Genomic DNA, 18,808 nt, shown 5'->3' with positions numbered 1-18,808 from the left:
AGGCAAGTTGGCAAGTCGCGTAGTTTCTCTGGGCCTCAGATATCTTACTTGTGTAAGAATCAAACCATTCTCATGGGGGTCATATGAGAATTAAATAGTTAGCAGTTGTAAAGCACCAAGAACAGAGGGGCATGTATACAGAATTCTAAATAATTACATAACAAAAATAAACCGGTCTGATTAGCTTGATTTTCCTAATCTTTCAGGGTATTACCCTTGCATTAAAGGAGCACATTTCATGTCTTCTTTATTAAGATAAGGATCTTTTAAACTAATGAAGAATTAAAAGGCCCCTGAAATTAAGAGCCTGCAAATTGTTTATTATTTTCAGGCCTTCCAGGAGTAACATTTCTATGGGAGTACATATTTGCCAAAGATTAATTGGAAAATGCAATGCTATCTTATCAACTGTAAGCATTGCATATTCAAAACCTAATTGGCCAGATCAAGCCTTACTCAAAATGGTGGGTTAAAAAAGAAAGATGTAGATATTTTTCTTTTTAAAATCACAACAAATAAGCACTCCAGAAAGTACTACCTTTCCCCCGTTAAGAGTCTCCTTCCGGTGAGTGGCAGGATACCAGGAACTGTGACCCCCAAACTCGTGTGAAACTCCAGCTCTTCTTGCCATTAGCTCTGTGTGTCTGGTTGAGCTCCTTCAGTCTCTGTGCCTCAGTTTCTCGTCTGTACAATGAGGCTAATAATAGCTGCACCAAACTCAAGGAATTATTATGCAGATTAAGGAAAATACTTATAAGAAAATAGCTGCCAGTACATGTCATGTCATTACTCTAAAATATCTCACCTCTCTAGGCTGCATGGCTGCTTTTGCAGAAGCAGATTCCCCAAGTGTCATGTTATTCAGATTGTGTCCTTTTCAGATTTTCTAGCCAGCTGTTACTGCTTTGATCTTTAATGCTTTATCCCTTCTCCGCTCCAAACCCCCCATTTATATATTTATTTATTTTTGTAAATCTCAGTCAAGTGCCTGTGTGAAGCTTGGCCTTTTCCTAAATTAGTTTCATGATGCTTGAGGATATGCTCCATGGGGCCCGGTGTCCTGTCCACATGCTGAGGGGGCCTCTTTGTGTTCCCCTCACAATGCTTCCGTGTGATCCTGAGCTGCAGAGAGCGTGGTCTTTATACTTTCTTCCTGAAGGGACTGAATAGAACAGTATAAAAGCTGAAATGTTAGAGATTTAACTTTTTTTAGGGGGGGGGGTGTTTACTGATATAAATCTCTATCTTCTCAAATCCCACATTGGCAAAAGCATGATTGTCAATGGATTATTCCCTTTATATCTCCCATATCTCTCTTAATTCCACCACCCAGGGTTAACACGTTGTTAATGCTGTTAAGCAAACCTTGTGGTTATATGTTCATCCTGACAGAGTCTGAGAAAGGCTGAGGATGCCACTGAGCCCATGCCCCTGCTCAGAGCCTGTGCATAGTAAATGAATGCTAGAGGGAGCCGCTTGCTGGGGACTAGGTGTTGGCAATTGATCTACAAAAGAGGGTTACATCTGTGTCATCAGATTTGTTTTTCTTTTCTGTTGAATTTGTGTAAGAGTCTTGCTTTCTTTCTAATGCTTTCTTTATCTGTTCTCTTTTAAGAGAACACCTATCCTTGACTTCAGAAAGTTGGGGGAGGGTTGGGGTGGTGGCTCGGTGGTACAGAGCTCCCCTAGCATGTGTGAGGCACTGGGTTTGATCCTCAGCACTACGTAAAAATAAACAAGGGTCCACCAGCAACTAAAAGCAAGATTTACATAATAAAAGAAAATTGTAGGAGACAGGAAGAAAGATTGGGTGGATCATGGGTCATTTTAAGACCAACAGGTGAAGGCATGTGTGGAACCTTCATGAGCAAGCTCCCTCTGTGTGTCCTGGCTCCCGTGCAGCACTGCTCTGACATTGGGTATACACAAGCTGGAGGACACTCTTCTTCATCCTGTGCATGAAGTGGGACTTCATGAAACCACATAGCAGGGAAATGTGGAGCTGGAGGCCCAGTGAGGAAGAGGGTGCCGTCACATATATGTTCATGGGAGGCTGGTCAAGGGAGAACACCAAGAGGGCAGAAACGGCTGAATTGAGGTTGATATTTCTTCTAAGCTCACAATGAAGAGTGCCAATCCCAACAGGTGAAGATAAGAGGTCTGTGGAAGCACAAAGGAAGAGGAAGTCAGAAGTGCCTTTAGCAAAGGGCTGGGCTTAGGAAGAATGCTCAATGGGTTTATGCAGAGGGAAAAACAAGAGCTAAGCCATGAGTGGTTTGTCTGGTAAAGAGGTAGAAATGATGATTGACTTCAGGATTGGCTCATAGATCAGAGAAAAGTTAGAAGTGGTGGAATAGGGTCAGGTTAGTTGACCACATTGCCGAAGCATTTGTGTGTTTTATCCTGATACCTACAGGTGTTCACTGTGTAGTCATGACTTATGAAGGGGGGCATTTACTGTTCTTCCCTGAAGACAAGGAAGAACATGTGCTAAGAGCAAGTCTTTGCTTAAAGTCACACCTATCCTATTGAGGATTCCCTATTTTTATCTTGTTTTTGTTGGCTCCCTAGACCTGGCTAATGCCTGAGCTCCAGGTCAAGGTGTAATCTAAGATCACATTATGATCCTGCACAACACACAGTGTTCTTACTGGGTCTTCAGTGAGGCTCATCATTAAGCTCAGTAATCTGCCTTTAACCCAACATAACCCTCAAGTGCCTATCTCACATGGTTGGACAGGCAATTATTTATGTCCATGCTAAATTTACTATATGACAGTCTCTTAATGTGCCACCTCTCAGAATAATTTTCTTTATAAAGAAAGTTCAACAAGGGCACACAGAAATCACTTCTTAAATATGCAGTCCTTTGCCCTGCCTTGGACTATTTACCACATGACTAGAATTTTCATTTTTTAATCTTTCACTATCCCTTCCTGTATTAGGATTTTCCAGAGAAATGAAGCCAACAGGGGAGATTATATATATATAATGCACACACACACACATATATATATATGTATGTGTGTGTTTTCTCATGATAAATCTCATAAATATATGAATATATATGAGACTTATTATGAGGAATTATCTCACATATTATGGTGGCAGAGAAGTCCCAGCGTCTGCCATTGACAAGCTAGAGACCCAGGAAAGCTGCTGGGGTCATTCATTCCCTGGCTAGAGGCTTGAGAACCAGGGGTGGTGATAGTGTCAATCCCGCTTCATCCCCCAAAATGAAATGACATGTCCCAACTCAGTGAGGAAGCAAAAAGACCACATCCTCCTTCCTCCAACTTTTGTTCAATGCTACAATGCTACTACACTGGGAACAGTGACATGCACATCTACTCATCTAGGTACTAATCTCATGCAGAGCTACTCTCTGGACCAGACTTGACCTCTTAGCCCAGTCAAGTTGATATACAGAATTCGCTCTCACCTTTCCCTTTTCTCAGCAACACCACCCTTCAAAAGGTAGTAAAGTATATAAGGCAAGGTAAATGTGCCCCACACTTAGCTTTGATTTGCTAACTCACACCACAAACTTGATACACCTTTGTAGGAAGATGTGTAGGTGGTTCCAGAAACAATTACTTTAGAAACAGATGAGGTGTCAAGGATACAATTTCTGTTTCCTGCATGTCTTGATGGCTTCAATTAGAAAACAAAGAAAAAGAGTAGATACATATCAGCAAGATCATTTTTTAATCATAAGCAAACTTTCAGGGGTCACTTTGCTCCTCTTATCAGAAATCTTCATTTACTAGAATTTCTGCATATCTTGTCTTTTGATTAGGCATCTCACGAGATGACCTTGGGAGCCCTACTCTGTAACTTTTTAGGGGATGGAAAGTTAAGTACATAAGATTTCATCACAAATTAAACCTTAAACCAAAGATGTTTGGGAAAAAAAATTATAGATCATATTTATATTCTGCACAACATTTTTATGACTAACATTTATTGAGTGCTTAGTACATACTGGGCACTGTGCTAAGTGTTTTATGGGAATCCTCTTACTATATATCTATAATCTTCACTTAGTTCTACTAGACATAAGTCATTGTTATTCTCATCATAGCAGGAGAGGCCCAGAGACCTCAAAGGACCTGGTTGAGAACACAGTTATGTTTCAAAGGGGAAAATCACCAATCCTTTTAAGTTCAGAATGAATACTTCTAACTACTTTGTGCTAACATTTTTACCTGGTTCACCACTCTTCCTCGATACACTAAAGTATCAGTTAATTAGATGCAAGATTAAAAAGACTCTTAAAATTGCCAGAGTGTTCATTCCATTAAAAAGAACCAAAAACTAAAAACTAAAAAAAAGATGGAAGTTGTCCCCTCATCACAGTCCTGTTTATTCCTCTTCCGTGGTGTCCATTGTGGGTGGAATAAAGTCCACACTCCATAGTGGGGTCTACAAAGCATTGTATGAGTCCAGCCTGCTTCTTCAGCCTCATCTTTTACCCATTTCTCCTTGCTCATGAGCTCAAGACCACACAGATAATAAGCAGAGCCAGGTTCCAGATTCAGAAAGACTGGCTTTACAGCCATAGGCTTTGAAATGCTTTGCTAGTTGGATGGATGGATGGGCACATACATGGATGAACATGTGCATGGATGGATGGATAGAAGGAAGGGAGGGAGGGAGGAAAGAAGGAAGAATAGATCTATAAATTAATGGATTAAGGTAGGAAGGAAAGAAAGGGGGTGATCCATTTAACAGAAATTTACATCCCTTTTTTGAGTTATTTTACCATTAGCCAAATCTAGTATAGTTTTGCATTAGCCTCTGCAGTACTTTCCAGTAAGGTTGGGGTCCCCACCTGCAAAAGAACATGCATACATATACTCTTATTCACCCAACAGATGAAATCCAACTAAAGTTGAGGTATGGAGAAGTAGCTTCAGAAGCTGATTGAGTTAGATGTACACAAGTTGGCCTGCATAGATAGGTTCTATCATTTTTTTTTTTAATCCATCCAGGAAACCTAGCTACATGAGACACCAGTTTCCTTTTCCAGAGGTGACATACAGGGCAAATGTGGCACAAATTCTGAAAAGCTTACTGAACTCATATGTAGCATATGAAATAGTTAATCCTGTCTACAACGTTGTTGTCCCTTCAAACCATCAACTATCCTTGAGTGGCTTACCTATCCATCTATCATCCTCATATCTACCAAGAAAGAGGGCTACATGCCAGAGAGTATTATGTAACCCCCAGAGGTTCTCTTGGGCCATCCCCCAAACTCCCAGTCTCTCCCCCCTTCCAAAGGAACACTTATTCTATTTCCATTATCCTAGATGACTCATGGCTGTTTGGAGCTTTAGATAAAGAGGATCAAATAATGTACTCTTTTTTCTTTTGGTAGGACTCCTTCCCATCAACAGTATATTTGTTTCATGGTATTGTGAATGTCATCTCAATATATTTATATTGTGTGTAGCATTTTGAAAAATAATTTCTTTGCAGTAAAGTATGCTGCTGTATGAACCATAATTTATTTATCTAATCTACTGCTGGATGCACATTTTGATGGCTTCAAGTTTGGAGCTGTAATAAATACTGCTGCTATGAACATTGATGAACATTTTTTTAGAGCACATTTGTGTGCCTATCTGTTGGGTTTATGCCTTTGGCTCGAGTTATTGTTTCATACAGTAAGATGTTTTAACTTTAGTAAATACTGCTAAACAATTTTTCAAAGTACTTGAGATGCCAGGAGCCTTGGCATGTGCTTGTAATACCAGGACATCATAAGGCTGAGGCAGGGGTATCACAAGTTGGAGGCAAGCCTCAGCAACTTAGCAAGACCCTGTCTCAAAATTAAAAAATAAAAAGGGCTGGGAATGTGGCTCAGTGGTTAAATGCCCCTGGATTTAATCCCTGGTACCAAAAAAAAATTATTTTTAAGTGGTTGAGCCATTTTGCATGCCTGTGATCAGTGTATGATGATTCCATTTGTTCTATAGTATTATCAACAATTAATATGTGTAACCTTTTCACTTTAGCCATTCTAGTGGATGTTCAAAAGTGTCTCATTGTTTAAAGTTGCATTCCTTTATGACTTAAAAAATCTTAATACCTTTACATGCATTTATCATGTGTTTATCACTAAGATATTCTATTCCTTTTTTTTCCTTTTTTTATTGGTTGTTCAAAACATTACAAAGCTCTTATATCATATTTCATACATTTGATTCAAGTGGGTTATGAACTCCCATTTTAACCCCAAATACAGATTGCAGAATCACATCGGTTACACATCCACATTTTTACATAATGCCATATGAGTAACTGTTGTATTCTGCTACCTTTCCTATCCTCTACTATCCCCCCTCCCCTCCCCTCCCATCTTCTCTCTCTACCCCATCTACTGTAATTCATTTCTCTCCATGTTTTTTCCCATTCCCCTCACAACCTCTTATATTGTAATTTTGTATAACAATGAGGGTCTCCTTCCATTTCCATGCAATTTCCCTTTTCTCTCCCTTTCCCTCCCACCTCATGTCTCTGTTTAATGTTAATCATTTCCTCCTGCTCTTCCTCCCTGCTCTTTTCTTAGTTGCTCTCATTATATCAAAGAAGACATTTGACATTTGTTTTTTAGGGATTGACTAGCTTCACTTAGCATAATCTGCTCTAGTGCCATTCATTTCCCTGCAAATTCCATGATTTTGTCATTTTTTAGTGCTGTGTAATACTCCATTGTGTATAAATGCCACATTTTTTTATCCATTCATCTATAAAGGGCATCTGGGTTGGTTCCACAGTCTAGGTATTGTGAATTGTGCTGCTGTGAACATTAATGTGGCAGTATCCCTGTAGTACGCTCTTTTAAGATCTTCAGGGAATAGTCCGAGAAGGGCAATAGCTGGGTCAAATGGTGGTTCCATTCCCAGCTTTCCCAGGAATCTCCATACTGCTTTCCAAATTGGCCGCACCAAATTGCAGACCCACCAGCAATGTACAAGAGTACCCTTTTCCCACATCCTCGCCAGTACTTGTTGTTGTTTGACTTCATAATGGCTGCCAGTCTTACTGGAGTGAGATGGTATCTTAGGGTGGTTTTGATTTGCATTTCTCTGATTGATAGAGATGGTGAGCATTTTTTCATGTACTTGTTGATTGATTGTATGTCCTCCTCTGAGAAGTGTCTGTTCAGGTCCTTGGCCCATTTGTTGTTTGGGTTATTTGGTATCTTATTGTTTAATTTTTTGAGTTCTTTGTATACTCTGGATATTAGGGCTCTATCTGAAGTGTGAGGAGTAAAAATTTGTTCCCATGATGTAGGCTCCCTATTTACCTCTCTTATTGTTTCTCTTGCTGAGAAAAAACTTTTTAGTTTAAGTAAGTCCCATGTGTTGATTCTTGCTATTAACTCTTGTGCTATGGGTGTCCTATTAAGGAATTTGGAGCCCGAACACACAATATGTAGATCGGAGCCAACTTTTTCTTCTATCAGACGCAGAGTCTCTGATTTGATATCAAGTTCCTTGATCCATTTTGAGTTAACTTTTGTGCATGGCGAGCGGAGGGGATTCAGTTTCATTTTGTTGCATATGGATTTCCAGTTTTCCCAGCACCATTTGTTGAAGATGCTATCCTTCCTTCATTGCATGCTTTTAGCCCCTTTATCAAATATAAGATAGTTGTAACTTTGTAGATTGGTCTCTGTGTCCTCTATTCTGTACCATTGGTCCACCTGCCTGTTTTGGTACCAGTACCATGCTGTTTTTGTTACTATTGCTCTGTAATATAGTTTGAAATCTGGTATCGCTATGCCACCTGATTCACACTTCCTGCTTAGAGTTGCTTTTGCTATTCTGGGTCTTTTATTATTCCATACGAATTTCATGATTGCTTTATCTATTTCTACAAGAAATGCCATTGGGATTTTGATTGGCATTGCATTAAACCTATAGAGAACTTTTGGTAATATTGCCATTTTGATGATGTTAGTTCTGCCTATCCATGAACAGGGTAAATTTTTCCATCTTCTAAGATCTTCTTCTAATTCTCTCTTTAGGGTTCTGTAGTTTTCATTGTATAAATCTTTCACCTTTTTTGTTAGGTTGATTCCCAAGTATTTTTTTTTTTTTTGAGGATATTGTGAATGGGGTGTTTTTCCTCATTTCCATTTCAGAAGTTTTGTCGCTGATATACAGAAATGCCTTTGATTTATGCGTGTTGATTTTATATCCTGCCACTTTGCTGAATTCATTTGTTAGCTCTAGTAGTTTCTTTGTAGACCCTTTTGGGTCTTCTAGGTATAGGATCATATCATATGCAAATAGTGATAATTTAAGTTCTTCTTTTCCTATTTTTATGCCTTTAATTTCTTTCGTCTGTCTAATTGCCAGTGTTTCGAGAACTATATTGAATAGAAGTGGTGATAGAGGGCATCCCTGTCTTGTTCCAGATTTTAGAGGGAATGCCTTCAATTTTTCTCCATTCAGAATGATGCTACCCTGAGGCTTAGCATAGATAGCTTTTACAATGTTGAGGTAAGTTCCTGTTATCTCTAGTTTTTCTAATGTTTTGAACATAAAGGGATGCTGTACTTTGTCGAATGCTTTTTCTGCGTCTATCGAGATGATCATATGGTTCTTATCTTTAAGTCTATTGATGTGGTGAATAACATTTATTTATTTCCATATATTGAACCATCCTTGTATCCCAGGGATGAATCCTACTTGATCATGGTGCACAATTTTTTTGATGTGTTTTTGTATCCGATTTACCAGAATTTTATTGAGGATTTTTGCATCTAGGTTCATTAGAGATATTGGTCTGTAGTTTTCTTTCTTTGAGGTGTCTTTGTCTGGTTTCGGAATCAGGGTGATGTTGGCCTCATAGAATGAATTTGGCAGAGCTCCCTCTTTTTCTATTTCCTGAAATAACTTGAAAAGTATTGGTATTAATTCTTCTTTGAAGGTTTTGTAAAACTCTGCTGTATACCCATCCGGTCCTGGACTTTTCTTGGTTGGTAGTCTTTTGATTGCTTCTTCTATTTCATCCATTGATATTGGTCTGTTCAAATTGTGTGTATCCTCCTGACTCAGTCTGGGCAAATCATATGACTTAATAAATTTATCGATGTCTTCACTGTCTTCTATTTTATTGGAATATAGGTTTTCAAAATAATTCATAATTATCTTCTGTATTTCTGTAGTATCTGTTGTGATGTTGCCTTTTTCATCCCGTATGTTAGTAATTTGAGTTCTCTCTCTTCTTCTCTTCGTTAGCATGGCTAAGGGTCTGTTGATCTTATTTATTTTTTCGAAGAACCACCTTTTAGTTTAGTCAATTTTTTCAATAGTTTCTTTTGTTTCCATTTCGTTAATTTCTGCTCTGATTTTAATTATTTCTTGCCTTCTGCTACATTTGCTGTTGTTTTGCGCTTCCTTTTCTAGGGCTTTGAGATGAAGTGTGAGATCATTTATTTGTTGGTTTTTTCTTTTTTTGAGGAATGACCTCCAGGGAATGAATTTCCCTCTTAAAACTGCTTTCATTGTGTCCCATAGATTCCGATATGTTGTGTCTGTATTTTCATTTATCTCTAAGAATTTTTTGATTTCCTCCTTTATGTCTTCTGTAACCCATTGATCATTCAGTAACATATTGTTCATTTTCCATGTGATGTAGGATTTTTCCTTCCTTCTTTTATCATTGATTTCTAGTTTCATTCCATTATGATCCGATAAAGTGCATGGTATTATCTCCACCCCTTTATATTTACTGAGGGTTGCCCTATGGCATAATATATGGTCTATTTTTGAGAAGGATCCATGTGCTGCTGAGAAAAAAGTATATCCACTTGTTGATGGTTGATATATTCTATATATGTCAGTTAAGTCTAGGTTATTGATTGTGATATTGAGTTCTATAGTTTCTTTATTCAACTTTTGTTTTGAGGATCTGTCCAATGGTGAGAGAGGTGTGTTGAAGTCACCCATAATTATTGTGTTGTGGTCTATTTGATTCTTGAACTTGAGGAGAATCTGTTTTATGAACATTGCAGCACCATTATTTGGTGCATAAATATTGAAAATTGTTATGTGTTGTTGGTGAATGGTTCCTTTTAACAGTATATAATGTCCTTCCTTATCCCTTTTGTTTAACTTAGTCTTGAAGTCGATTTTATTCGATATGAGGATGGCCAGCCCTGTTTGCTTACAAGGACCGAATGCATGGTATATTTTTTCCCACCCTTTTACCTTCAGCCTGTGTATGTCTTTTCCAATCAGATGTGTCGCCTGGAGGCAGCATATTGTTGGATTTGTTTTTTTAATCCATGTTACCAGCCTATGTCGCTTTATTGGAGAGTTTAAGCCATTAAAGTTTAAGTGCATATTACATTTTGCCCATGTTCCTACTGGGTTGTCGTTTTCTTATTTAAAGAAATCAGAATTTCTAAAAATTAATAAGATATATATACCAGTTCTCTGTCAGATAATGTTGCAAATGTTTTTCCCTATTCTGAAGCTGCCATTTTAATGCTGTATTTTTTGATATACAGAAATTTTTGCATTTAATATAATACAATCACACCTTTTCCTTATGGTTGATGGTTTTCTGTTTTAAGAACCTTTTGCCAACCTTAAAGTCTCTTGTATTAGATAGGAGCCCCATTGTTTTTCCTTTTACACTGAGATCTATAATCCATTTAGAATTGATTTTTGTAGAAGGTGTGAGAGAGTCATAAATAATTTCTTCCAGATGCATATACAATTGGCACAACCCAATGTTTTGGAAATCCTCTCCTCCATGGTGCCACTCATGCCATAAATCTAGTGACTGTATATGCAGGTCTTTTTCTCTGGACTCTATTCTATTCCATCATCCTGTTTTTTTTAGCTATGTCCCACACTGTCCCTATTGTTGAGGTTTATTGTAAGTCTTTATATTTGGTAGTGTTCAGTCCTCTAAATCTGCCATTTTGGCTAATATTTATTGAGTGCTTATTTTTTTCTCAGAGTCACTTTACATTTATATTTAATCCTAACAGTACCTCAATGAGGTAGATGGTATTGTCTTCTTTTTTTTGGTACCAGGGATTGAACCCAAGGGCACTTAACCACCAAGCCACATTCCCAGCCCGGTTTTTATAGTTTTTATTAGAGACAGGATCTCTCTGAGTTGCTTAGGGCCTCGCTAAGTTGCTGAGGCTGGGTTTGAACTCAAAATGCCCTACCTCGCTGGGACTATGGGCGAGCGCCACCGTGCCTGGCTTTGTCATTTTTTGTTTGTTTTTTTGTTTAAATGAGAATATTGAAGTCCAGAAGAATTTTAAGGTGGTCAAAGTCACCTTGATGATGACTTTGACCACCTTAAATGATGCCAAGATTTGCTGTCAGGCCAACCTGGCTACAGAACCTCTGCTCTTTTGTTAACACATACTGCCTGCCTGGGATGTGGCCTCATTCGCCTTGGCTGAATGGACTGGCTTTTGGTGCTATGTATCTGATTTACAGCCCTAACACTAGTTTGTTTGTTTGGTTATTTTTTTTCCTTCTCTCCATGTCCTCAAATAAATAAATAAGGCACATAGGGAAAGTGAACAATGAAGCATTGGATTAGCTCCTGTGTGTCTTTTCAGTGTAGATTTCATGCTATTTTTAGGCATGGAAAAAGATAGAAAAGTCTATTCAGAGTCCTATTAAACCAGGCTTCAGGAGCTGGGAAGAGCTGGGGAGGCAGGAAGCCTCTGATCCCCTGTCCTGAAACAGTGGGGGTGGTAGCTTCTGTACTGGCTAAACTTGAGGGAACTTGAAGTTCTTTGCCCTCACTCTCCTCTTTTCACCTCTTCTGCCTACAAAAGGTTCTGAACTTTTAGCATCTTCCCCCACAGTCCCATCCTTTAAAATCAAACTGTTATGGAATACCAGGTCTAAAAATAGGAAACTCAAGGTTTTCTAGGTGGAGTAAGATGATTTTTCTGCAAAGGTATAAATATGCATTTGCATCTGAGAGTTCATAAATATATAATCCAGACTGACCCTAAAACTACAAATAGTTCTAATCTGAGTTTCTGTGCTGTGGATTACTAATGAGATTTCATGACTATTCTGGCAATTTTCATGTGTTAAATGCTTTGGGGGATGTCTGATTTACTCCCCTTTGCTTTCTGTAATTCATAATTTTACAGCAAAGTGCCCTTTCTATTAGACCTACTTATCTCTTTCAAAATGCACCATTTCCAATGACCATTGCTAGCAAAATAGCTTATAATGCTGTGGTAAAAATATTCTAATTTTCCCAGAGCCTCCTAAATCTGTATCCCACTAGTCATTTCAAAATGGGTTCAATGTCTCTTTTAGCATAACAGGGGTCATAGAAAGCTTTTTCAGCATCTGGAAAATTATACGTGTCTTAGAAAATTCTCATGAAAGAACTAAAAGGGTCTGTATTTGCCTGTGTCATTTTGTCATTCTATCCTTAATCAAGTAATTTTCTTATGTAATGGTCTACATTTCGTGGTATGAATAGGTTGAAAGGGTATAAAACCAAGTAACAATTTTCTTATGAAGAGTAAATACTAGCTCATCAACATTTGCTAAGCCTATCAAATACCACTCTGCTGCCTTAACACCCGAAGTGAAATGTGTAGCCCTTCTGTCAATAAAGGAAATCATAGTGAAGCGACTAAAGTTCAGTGCAGGCACAGTCTCCAAATTCTAAAAGTTTGATGGACGCTAGAGTATTAAAAATACATGATCTGATCTGTGTGTGTGTGTGTGTGTGTGTGTGTGTGTGTGTACAGACAGATGGGATTTTGGACTTGGCAGGAACCTTAGAAATACACTGCTCTACCTCATTTGTAGCTAAGACACCCGGAGCCCAGAGAGCTGAAATGGACTTCACAAAGTTGCAGGGCAACTCCTGATCCCATTCTTCATACTCCTCTTTTCATGTTTAGCTATTACTCTACAGCAGCCCTGTCTTCTGAGTCTCTCATAACAATACCTGTTTCACTTCATATTATCCTTTGGAAAAGGAATGAACCTGCTTTGACAAGTGCTATGATTAGGATGGGGTTTGTAACCCAAGCGTTCTTGTGTTGGAGGCTTGGTTCCCAGTTGTATTAAGAAATGCCGGGACCTTTAAAAGGTGGAACCTAGCAGAAGCTAGTTAGGTCATTAGAGACATGCCCTTGGAAAGATTTAATGCTGGTGTCTTGAAGGGAGTTCATTCCCTTATGAATTTTTATAAAAGAGCAAAGCTGGTCCCCAAATCTCTCTGGCTTTCTTTCTTACCATGTGATCTATCCCTCTAGCACTCACTCCCACAGTTATTCCATCTGCCATGTTGTGATGTAGCCAAAAGGCCTTCATCTGAGCCAGCAGATTCAGGTTCCAAGGTCTTGGACATTCAAAACTGTGAGCTAAATAGGCCTCTTTTTCTTTACAAAGAACCCTGCCTCAGGCATTTTGTTATAGAAATAGAAAATGGACTAATACAACAACAAAATGCTACATAAATGTGCTGCATTCTTGTTTTTATTTTTTAAACCTATAGTGTAGGTTATAGTTGCTTTCAAAGCTGGCCTACTTCTAAATAAATTAGATGTCAGCAAATTAATAGAATCCATTCTATGCTGAACTCTGAAAATATCTTTATATTCCAGACTTAAAAGACCAGTGAGTTGATTCTTTTTTTATAATGCAGAATCTCATTGTGTTAAAAATAGTGTGCTTAAAAACAATTTAATTTTTAAGATGTCTTACTATTTTTGTCTCATTGAAAGCTTCTCTCTAAATTTCATTTATAAAATCATTGCTTGCTAATTCTTTTCTTTTTCTCAATAAGTGTTGTTTTCTTCTAAAAGCACAATAAATCTCACCTTCCTCGTTTTACTTGTGTATTTTTTAAACCTTCAAATGAAGGACACTGTTCTTAAGACACAGTATGTCCCTGTAATCCAACATGAGTTCCCATTTATAAATGAGTAGGCTGGGACAAAGTTCACTTGATAAATGTTGCACCTAATGATCCTCATAGTTCAAAGCATTAAGCCATGAAGACAGTTACCCCTCCCATCCTCACAGCAACCTTATAAAATACATGTTATTGCTGTCCCCAGTTTTCAGATGAGAAGACTGAGGCACAGAGAGGTGAAGTTACTTGCCCAGGCAACTCATTTGGGGGGTAGTAGAACCAGAACTCGAGCCTCAGTAGTCTAGCTTCTGGCATCCTTGTGCCCTAGCTACCACGATCGTCTCTTGAGTGAGTGATTTTTGCCTTTTCTGACAGTGCTTACCTACAAATGGATCAGATTATCTGAACAGTCCCTTCCTACAAAATGCCCTTCAATCTTAAATATCTGCATTTTGAAAGTTTTAGAGGAAAGACATCAGTACTTAATACTTTATCCTGATGTCTAATAGAGACAGAGTTCACTAAGAAACAGAATGAGGAAACAGGGGAACATCACAATGATGATGGGTTTTGGAGCCAAGTGGATCCAAGTTGCAATCCTGTTTTTATGGTTTGTAATCCATGCAACCTTGAGCCTCACCTGCTTAAATATCCTATTTCTAACATTAAAAAAAAGGAAGATTAATAACAGCTCTCTCTTGAGTGCTTGTTGCAGTAAATGACCATAATTTACATAGAGTCTGCCATCCAGCACCTGGCCTGTGGTCACAGGCACTGGTGCTGTTGGCGTTGGTACTGTTATCACAGGGCCAGGTGTCCTCAGTCAGCAGGTGCTGGCTTTGCACTTGCTGGGAGCCCCATTGGACTGCAGGTCACAATCTGGGTTTCTGTTGAAAGAGATGACAGGAGATCCAGGAGAGTGGGTGGAGAAATTAATTTTCAAAGCAGCCACCACAAAGAAATGCCCGGGGCTCTTGATGTTAACGAAAGCAGGAAGGCTGCTGCTGGGTCAGCTAAATTGTGGGTTTCAAGCTTGCACTTGGGGCCACCTAAAAGAAGCTCATGATGGATGGTTTTATTTCTCCAAGTTTCACCTTCCTTATATATTAAAGTGAGGATGCCATGATGCCTGCCTTCCAGGGATGGTTGAAATAGTGCCTGGAGGAGCCCTGGCACCTAATGTGCAGCCAGCTAACACGCCTGTTATTAATGAGGTTACTTCCTCCCTCTTCACCCAAGTAAGAATGGGGCTTGTGGGTCTCAGTTTCGCCTGGCAATCTCAGCTCCAGTAATCCCATAAACATTTTATCTGGGGCATAAAGTACACACATAATCACACTGGGTCCCAAAATGATTCTGTGATAATGTGATTAATAACGAGTTCTCGGATGGTGATAGTGTTTTAAGGTGCTTCTGTAGACTTGTAAATTTCATTGGCTTCAGTGCTTATGAAAGTGAGACTGACAGCTCATTGCCCAGGGCAGCAAACAGCACAATTTGCCTGTGTTGATGTTCCAAGTTCCCTAAATAGCTTTGTGTCTCAGGTCAAAACTTCACATTTGCCAGTGTCTCACCGCCAGTAACCCAGGCTGGGGGAGAAGGTGACTTGTGTGTTCTTGCTTCTAATTGCTGAGATATGAACACACTTGACTAGGAATTAGGGGGAAAGTCACACAGTCACCCATGATCCTGGAACTACTGTGCCGATATAGTGCTCATGTCATTGTCCCCACCTCCCGGTGTAGCTGTGTTAACTTTTATCCTCTCTAAAGCTCCTTCCCATGAATTGTGTCATTTGATCCTTGAAAAAGCCTAGGGAAAAGGCACAGGAGATTTCATTTCTATTTCCTAGTTAGGAAAATCCAGACCCAGAAAGGAAAAGGGTCTCGCTTCTGATTGGCATGGACAGAACTTGAACCTAAATCTTGTGTGCTCCAACCCTTTCTCCATGACTGCATATGGCAGCTCACCTCTGCCCTTAACTGACTAGGAGAAAACAGCATTGCCTTGCATTCAGATCTGGTTGTGCCTTTCAGGGGTGAGCTGTACAAACACATTTGTGACTGTTTGAGGATGTTCAGAGTTCTGGAATCCACTCTATTAAGAAAGTTTAAAGAGAGGCAATTTGGGTATACAACAACTTTAGCTGTGCCAGAGCATAGCATGTTCCCCTTAGATCTGGTCAGGGTTCATCCAGCTTCTGGGGGCCTGTACCAGAGTCTTCTCTATGTGTGGAGTTGCTGTGCATCCACGTGGGAGGCACCAGGGCTCTCCCCAATAGAAAGTCTCTTCTCTTCACTCCACTTCGACCCTTCCCCCTTCTCTCTTGGACTTCCAGTGCCTGAAATTTCACCATCCTGGGCCTTAAGGACTAATTGGTCTTTAGAGATTCCAAATAAAATAAAAACACTTACACTGTATGTAACAGCATATGTATTTGTTTGGGGTGGGATGGATCACAAAGCCTAGTTCCTTGAGCTCTGCACTGTTCTTGTGAGTAGTAAGGGACCTTACAAAGACCAAATGAGGTGTCATATGCATAAAAGGGCTATGAAAGTATAAGCTTGGCAGGTGACACAGATGCAGGGAGGGGATTGGGCCCTGGTTTGAGGAGGAGGAGGAGGAGGTGAGAGGTGGGCAGACCTAGAGCCCAGGGCACTGGATCTGACCTGAAAAAGCTTACCAGGGGTGGGCTGATATGCAATTTTGACTGATTGCAAGGCTGGACCCAGTGCGGTCTTCACGGCCATTTTGTTTGCTCTGACCTCCAGCCATCTGTGCCTGGGAATGTAGAACAAATGGTTAATGGCATCAGATGGTTAATGATCACAAATGTCCCCTTCTCACTGCCATAAGAGGGTAAAGAGCCCCCTGGAGACACAATCACGGATGCTATTTCCAAAGTTGGAATTAATTGTGTATTCAGGAAAGCCCATCTTCTGCCAGTCATTCTGTTAAGAAAGGGGAAATTAAGGGTGATGGAGGCACTATGCCCAAGGGGGCAACTGGAATAATCTCTATAAGGTCAAAAAGGCAGATACAGGGCTCATATTCAACATGGTCCTGAAACAAAGCCATAAGGTCTGTGTCCTGGGGCTGATGTTCTTTAGAAAAAAATATATGCTGAAGTATAGGTCTGACAATCTGACCTTAAACTTCTTTGTTTTATGAGGGCTAGCCTTTGATTGCCTCTTTAAAATCCCTTTTGTCCATGGCCGCTTAAGCAAAGATGCTGTCCTTGTCTCTCTTTGGGGAACCTGCCTGTGGTTGTTTCACTGTTCTAAAACTTCCTCATTTCCCATCTCCTTCCTCTAGCTAGTGAGACCTGCAATGACTTCCACCCGATGTTCTTCACCCACGACAGATCCTTTGAGGAGTTTTTCTGCATCTGTATCCAGCTCCTGAATAAGACATGGAAGGAAATGAGGGCAACTTCTGAAGACTTCAACAAGGTAAAGTGGGTCTTGGGCAGAGGAAGGGGCCCCCCATCTTATTAGAGGGGCATCATCCTCAACCTATAGTATGGTCCCTCAACTGTCTGGAGAAGGTGGTGGACCAGGCAAGAGAAAGAAGAAGACTACAGCTTTGGGTTGCTGCAACAACGAAAGCAACCTCTGGGTATAAGCAGATTTGTCCCTTTTGTCCAAGCCAGAGTCCCTTGGTAGAGACCCTTTCTTTTCAACGTTGTCAAGGTGAACTTATCACTTTGTGGCTTTAGTTTTGGATGTCTTGTCAATACTATAAGATTAATGGGGAGGGTGCCCTTCCTCCACCTGTCGAGTAGACAAGCACAGAGCCAATCGCATCAGGAAGACAGCCTTGTCTTAGCCATTTGTCTCTTTGTGGATTATGGAGGTATTGAGATCATCTGCCCTGTGCTTTGTCAAAAAGAATTTTTATTACGGGCTGGGGATGTGGCTCAAGCGCAGCGCTCTCGCCTGGCTTGCGTGCGGCCCGAGTTCGATCCTCAGCACCACATACAAAGATGTTGTCTCTGCCGAAAACTGAAAAATAAATATTAAAAATTCTCTCTCTCTCTCTTTAAAAAAAAGAATTTTTTATTAAAGGAAAGGTATCTTTCAGGGAATTGTATAGGTTTCTGTGGAGCATTCTTGGTTTATAAGCATTGAATCCTTTGCAATGTGCTGTCGTTTGGTTTTTCTGTGGTATGATTTCACACAAGAGTGCAACTTTCCCATATCCATCCATATGTGAATGTCAAGTAAAGAGAGAGGTGTTGACCAACCTAAAGGAAACAGAAGCAAAGTCCATGCTTTTAGAGATAAATAAACTCTATATCCTTCAATAAAAGCCCTAGGAATAATACTATGACTAATAACTGTTTTTAGGATTGGATCAGACATATGTTGGCCTTTAATGCCTTAGATATGCTATTATAAATGGCTCCGGTATGGCTGGCCCCCTGCACCATTCACCCAGTACTATGAATATAACCTAAGAGTCTAAGAATCTGGTCTCATACTCACACCCTGGGGCCTTTGTGGGCTGTGGCTTGAAGCATAACCTATCTGAATTCCAACTGCACTTAATGATCTTGTTAGTCTTTGCCTCCCTGTCTCCTTATCTCTGAATTTCTGTCTCATCCTTCCTTTCTGCTGCGTTTCTGGTTTGTGGCATCTTGAATCAACACTGGTTGCAGACAGAAAATCAGGAAAAGGACTCTATCCTTAGGTTCTAACCTGTCTCCCTTAACATAGGGATCTTATCATCTGCCTTTATGGATGTACACCATTCTGTCTCAGCCATATCTGTCATCTTTCCTTTGGATTTCAGGCCACCTATTGATTTCACTGAATTAGGCTTTAGTGATGTTCCTTTATGGAGCACACTGCTTGATCTAGAAGCTGCAGTCCAGAGCTTCCATGTGCCTAAGCAACTATGCCAGAGGACAGGC

The 18,808-nt window shown here is 39.8% G+C and overlaps 1 protein-coding gene across 3 annotated transcripts in view; it reads left to right on the top strand.

The window, feature by feature from the left end:
• The window catches only part of Elmo1 (engulfment and cell motility 1), a 551,061-nt gene that overhangs the window by 375,310 nt on the left and 156,943 nt on the right, over positions 1-18,808 (top strand). For all 3 annotated transcript variants that reach the window (XM_076864020.2, XM_076864023.2, XM_076864025.2), the window contains exon 16: positions 17,209-17,345. In XM_076864020.2, coding sequence (XP_076720135.1) covers positions 17,209-17,345 — 137 coding nt within the window. The remainder of the gene's footprint in view (positions 1-17,208; positions 17,346-18,808) is intronic.

Source organism: Callospermophilus lateralis, chromosome 1 (genome assembly GCF_048772815.1).
Source record: "Callospermophilus lateralis isolate mCalLat2 chromosome 1, mCalLat2.hap1, whole genome shotgun sequence".
NCBI lineage: Eukaryota > Metazoa > Chordata > Mammalia > Rodentia > Sciuridae > Callospermophilus > Callospermophilus lateralis.
Note: the sequence above shows the minus strand (reverse complement) of the source record. Positions and strands in the feature narration are given on the sequence as shown.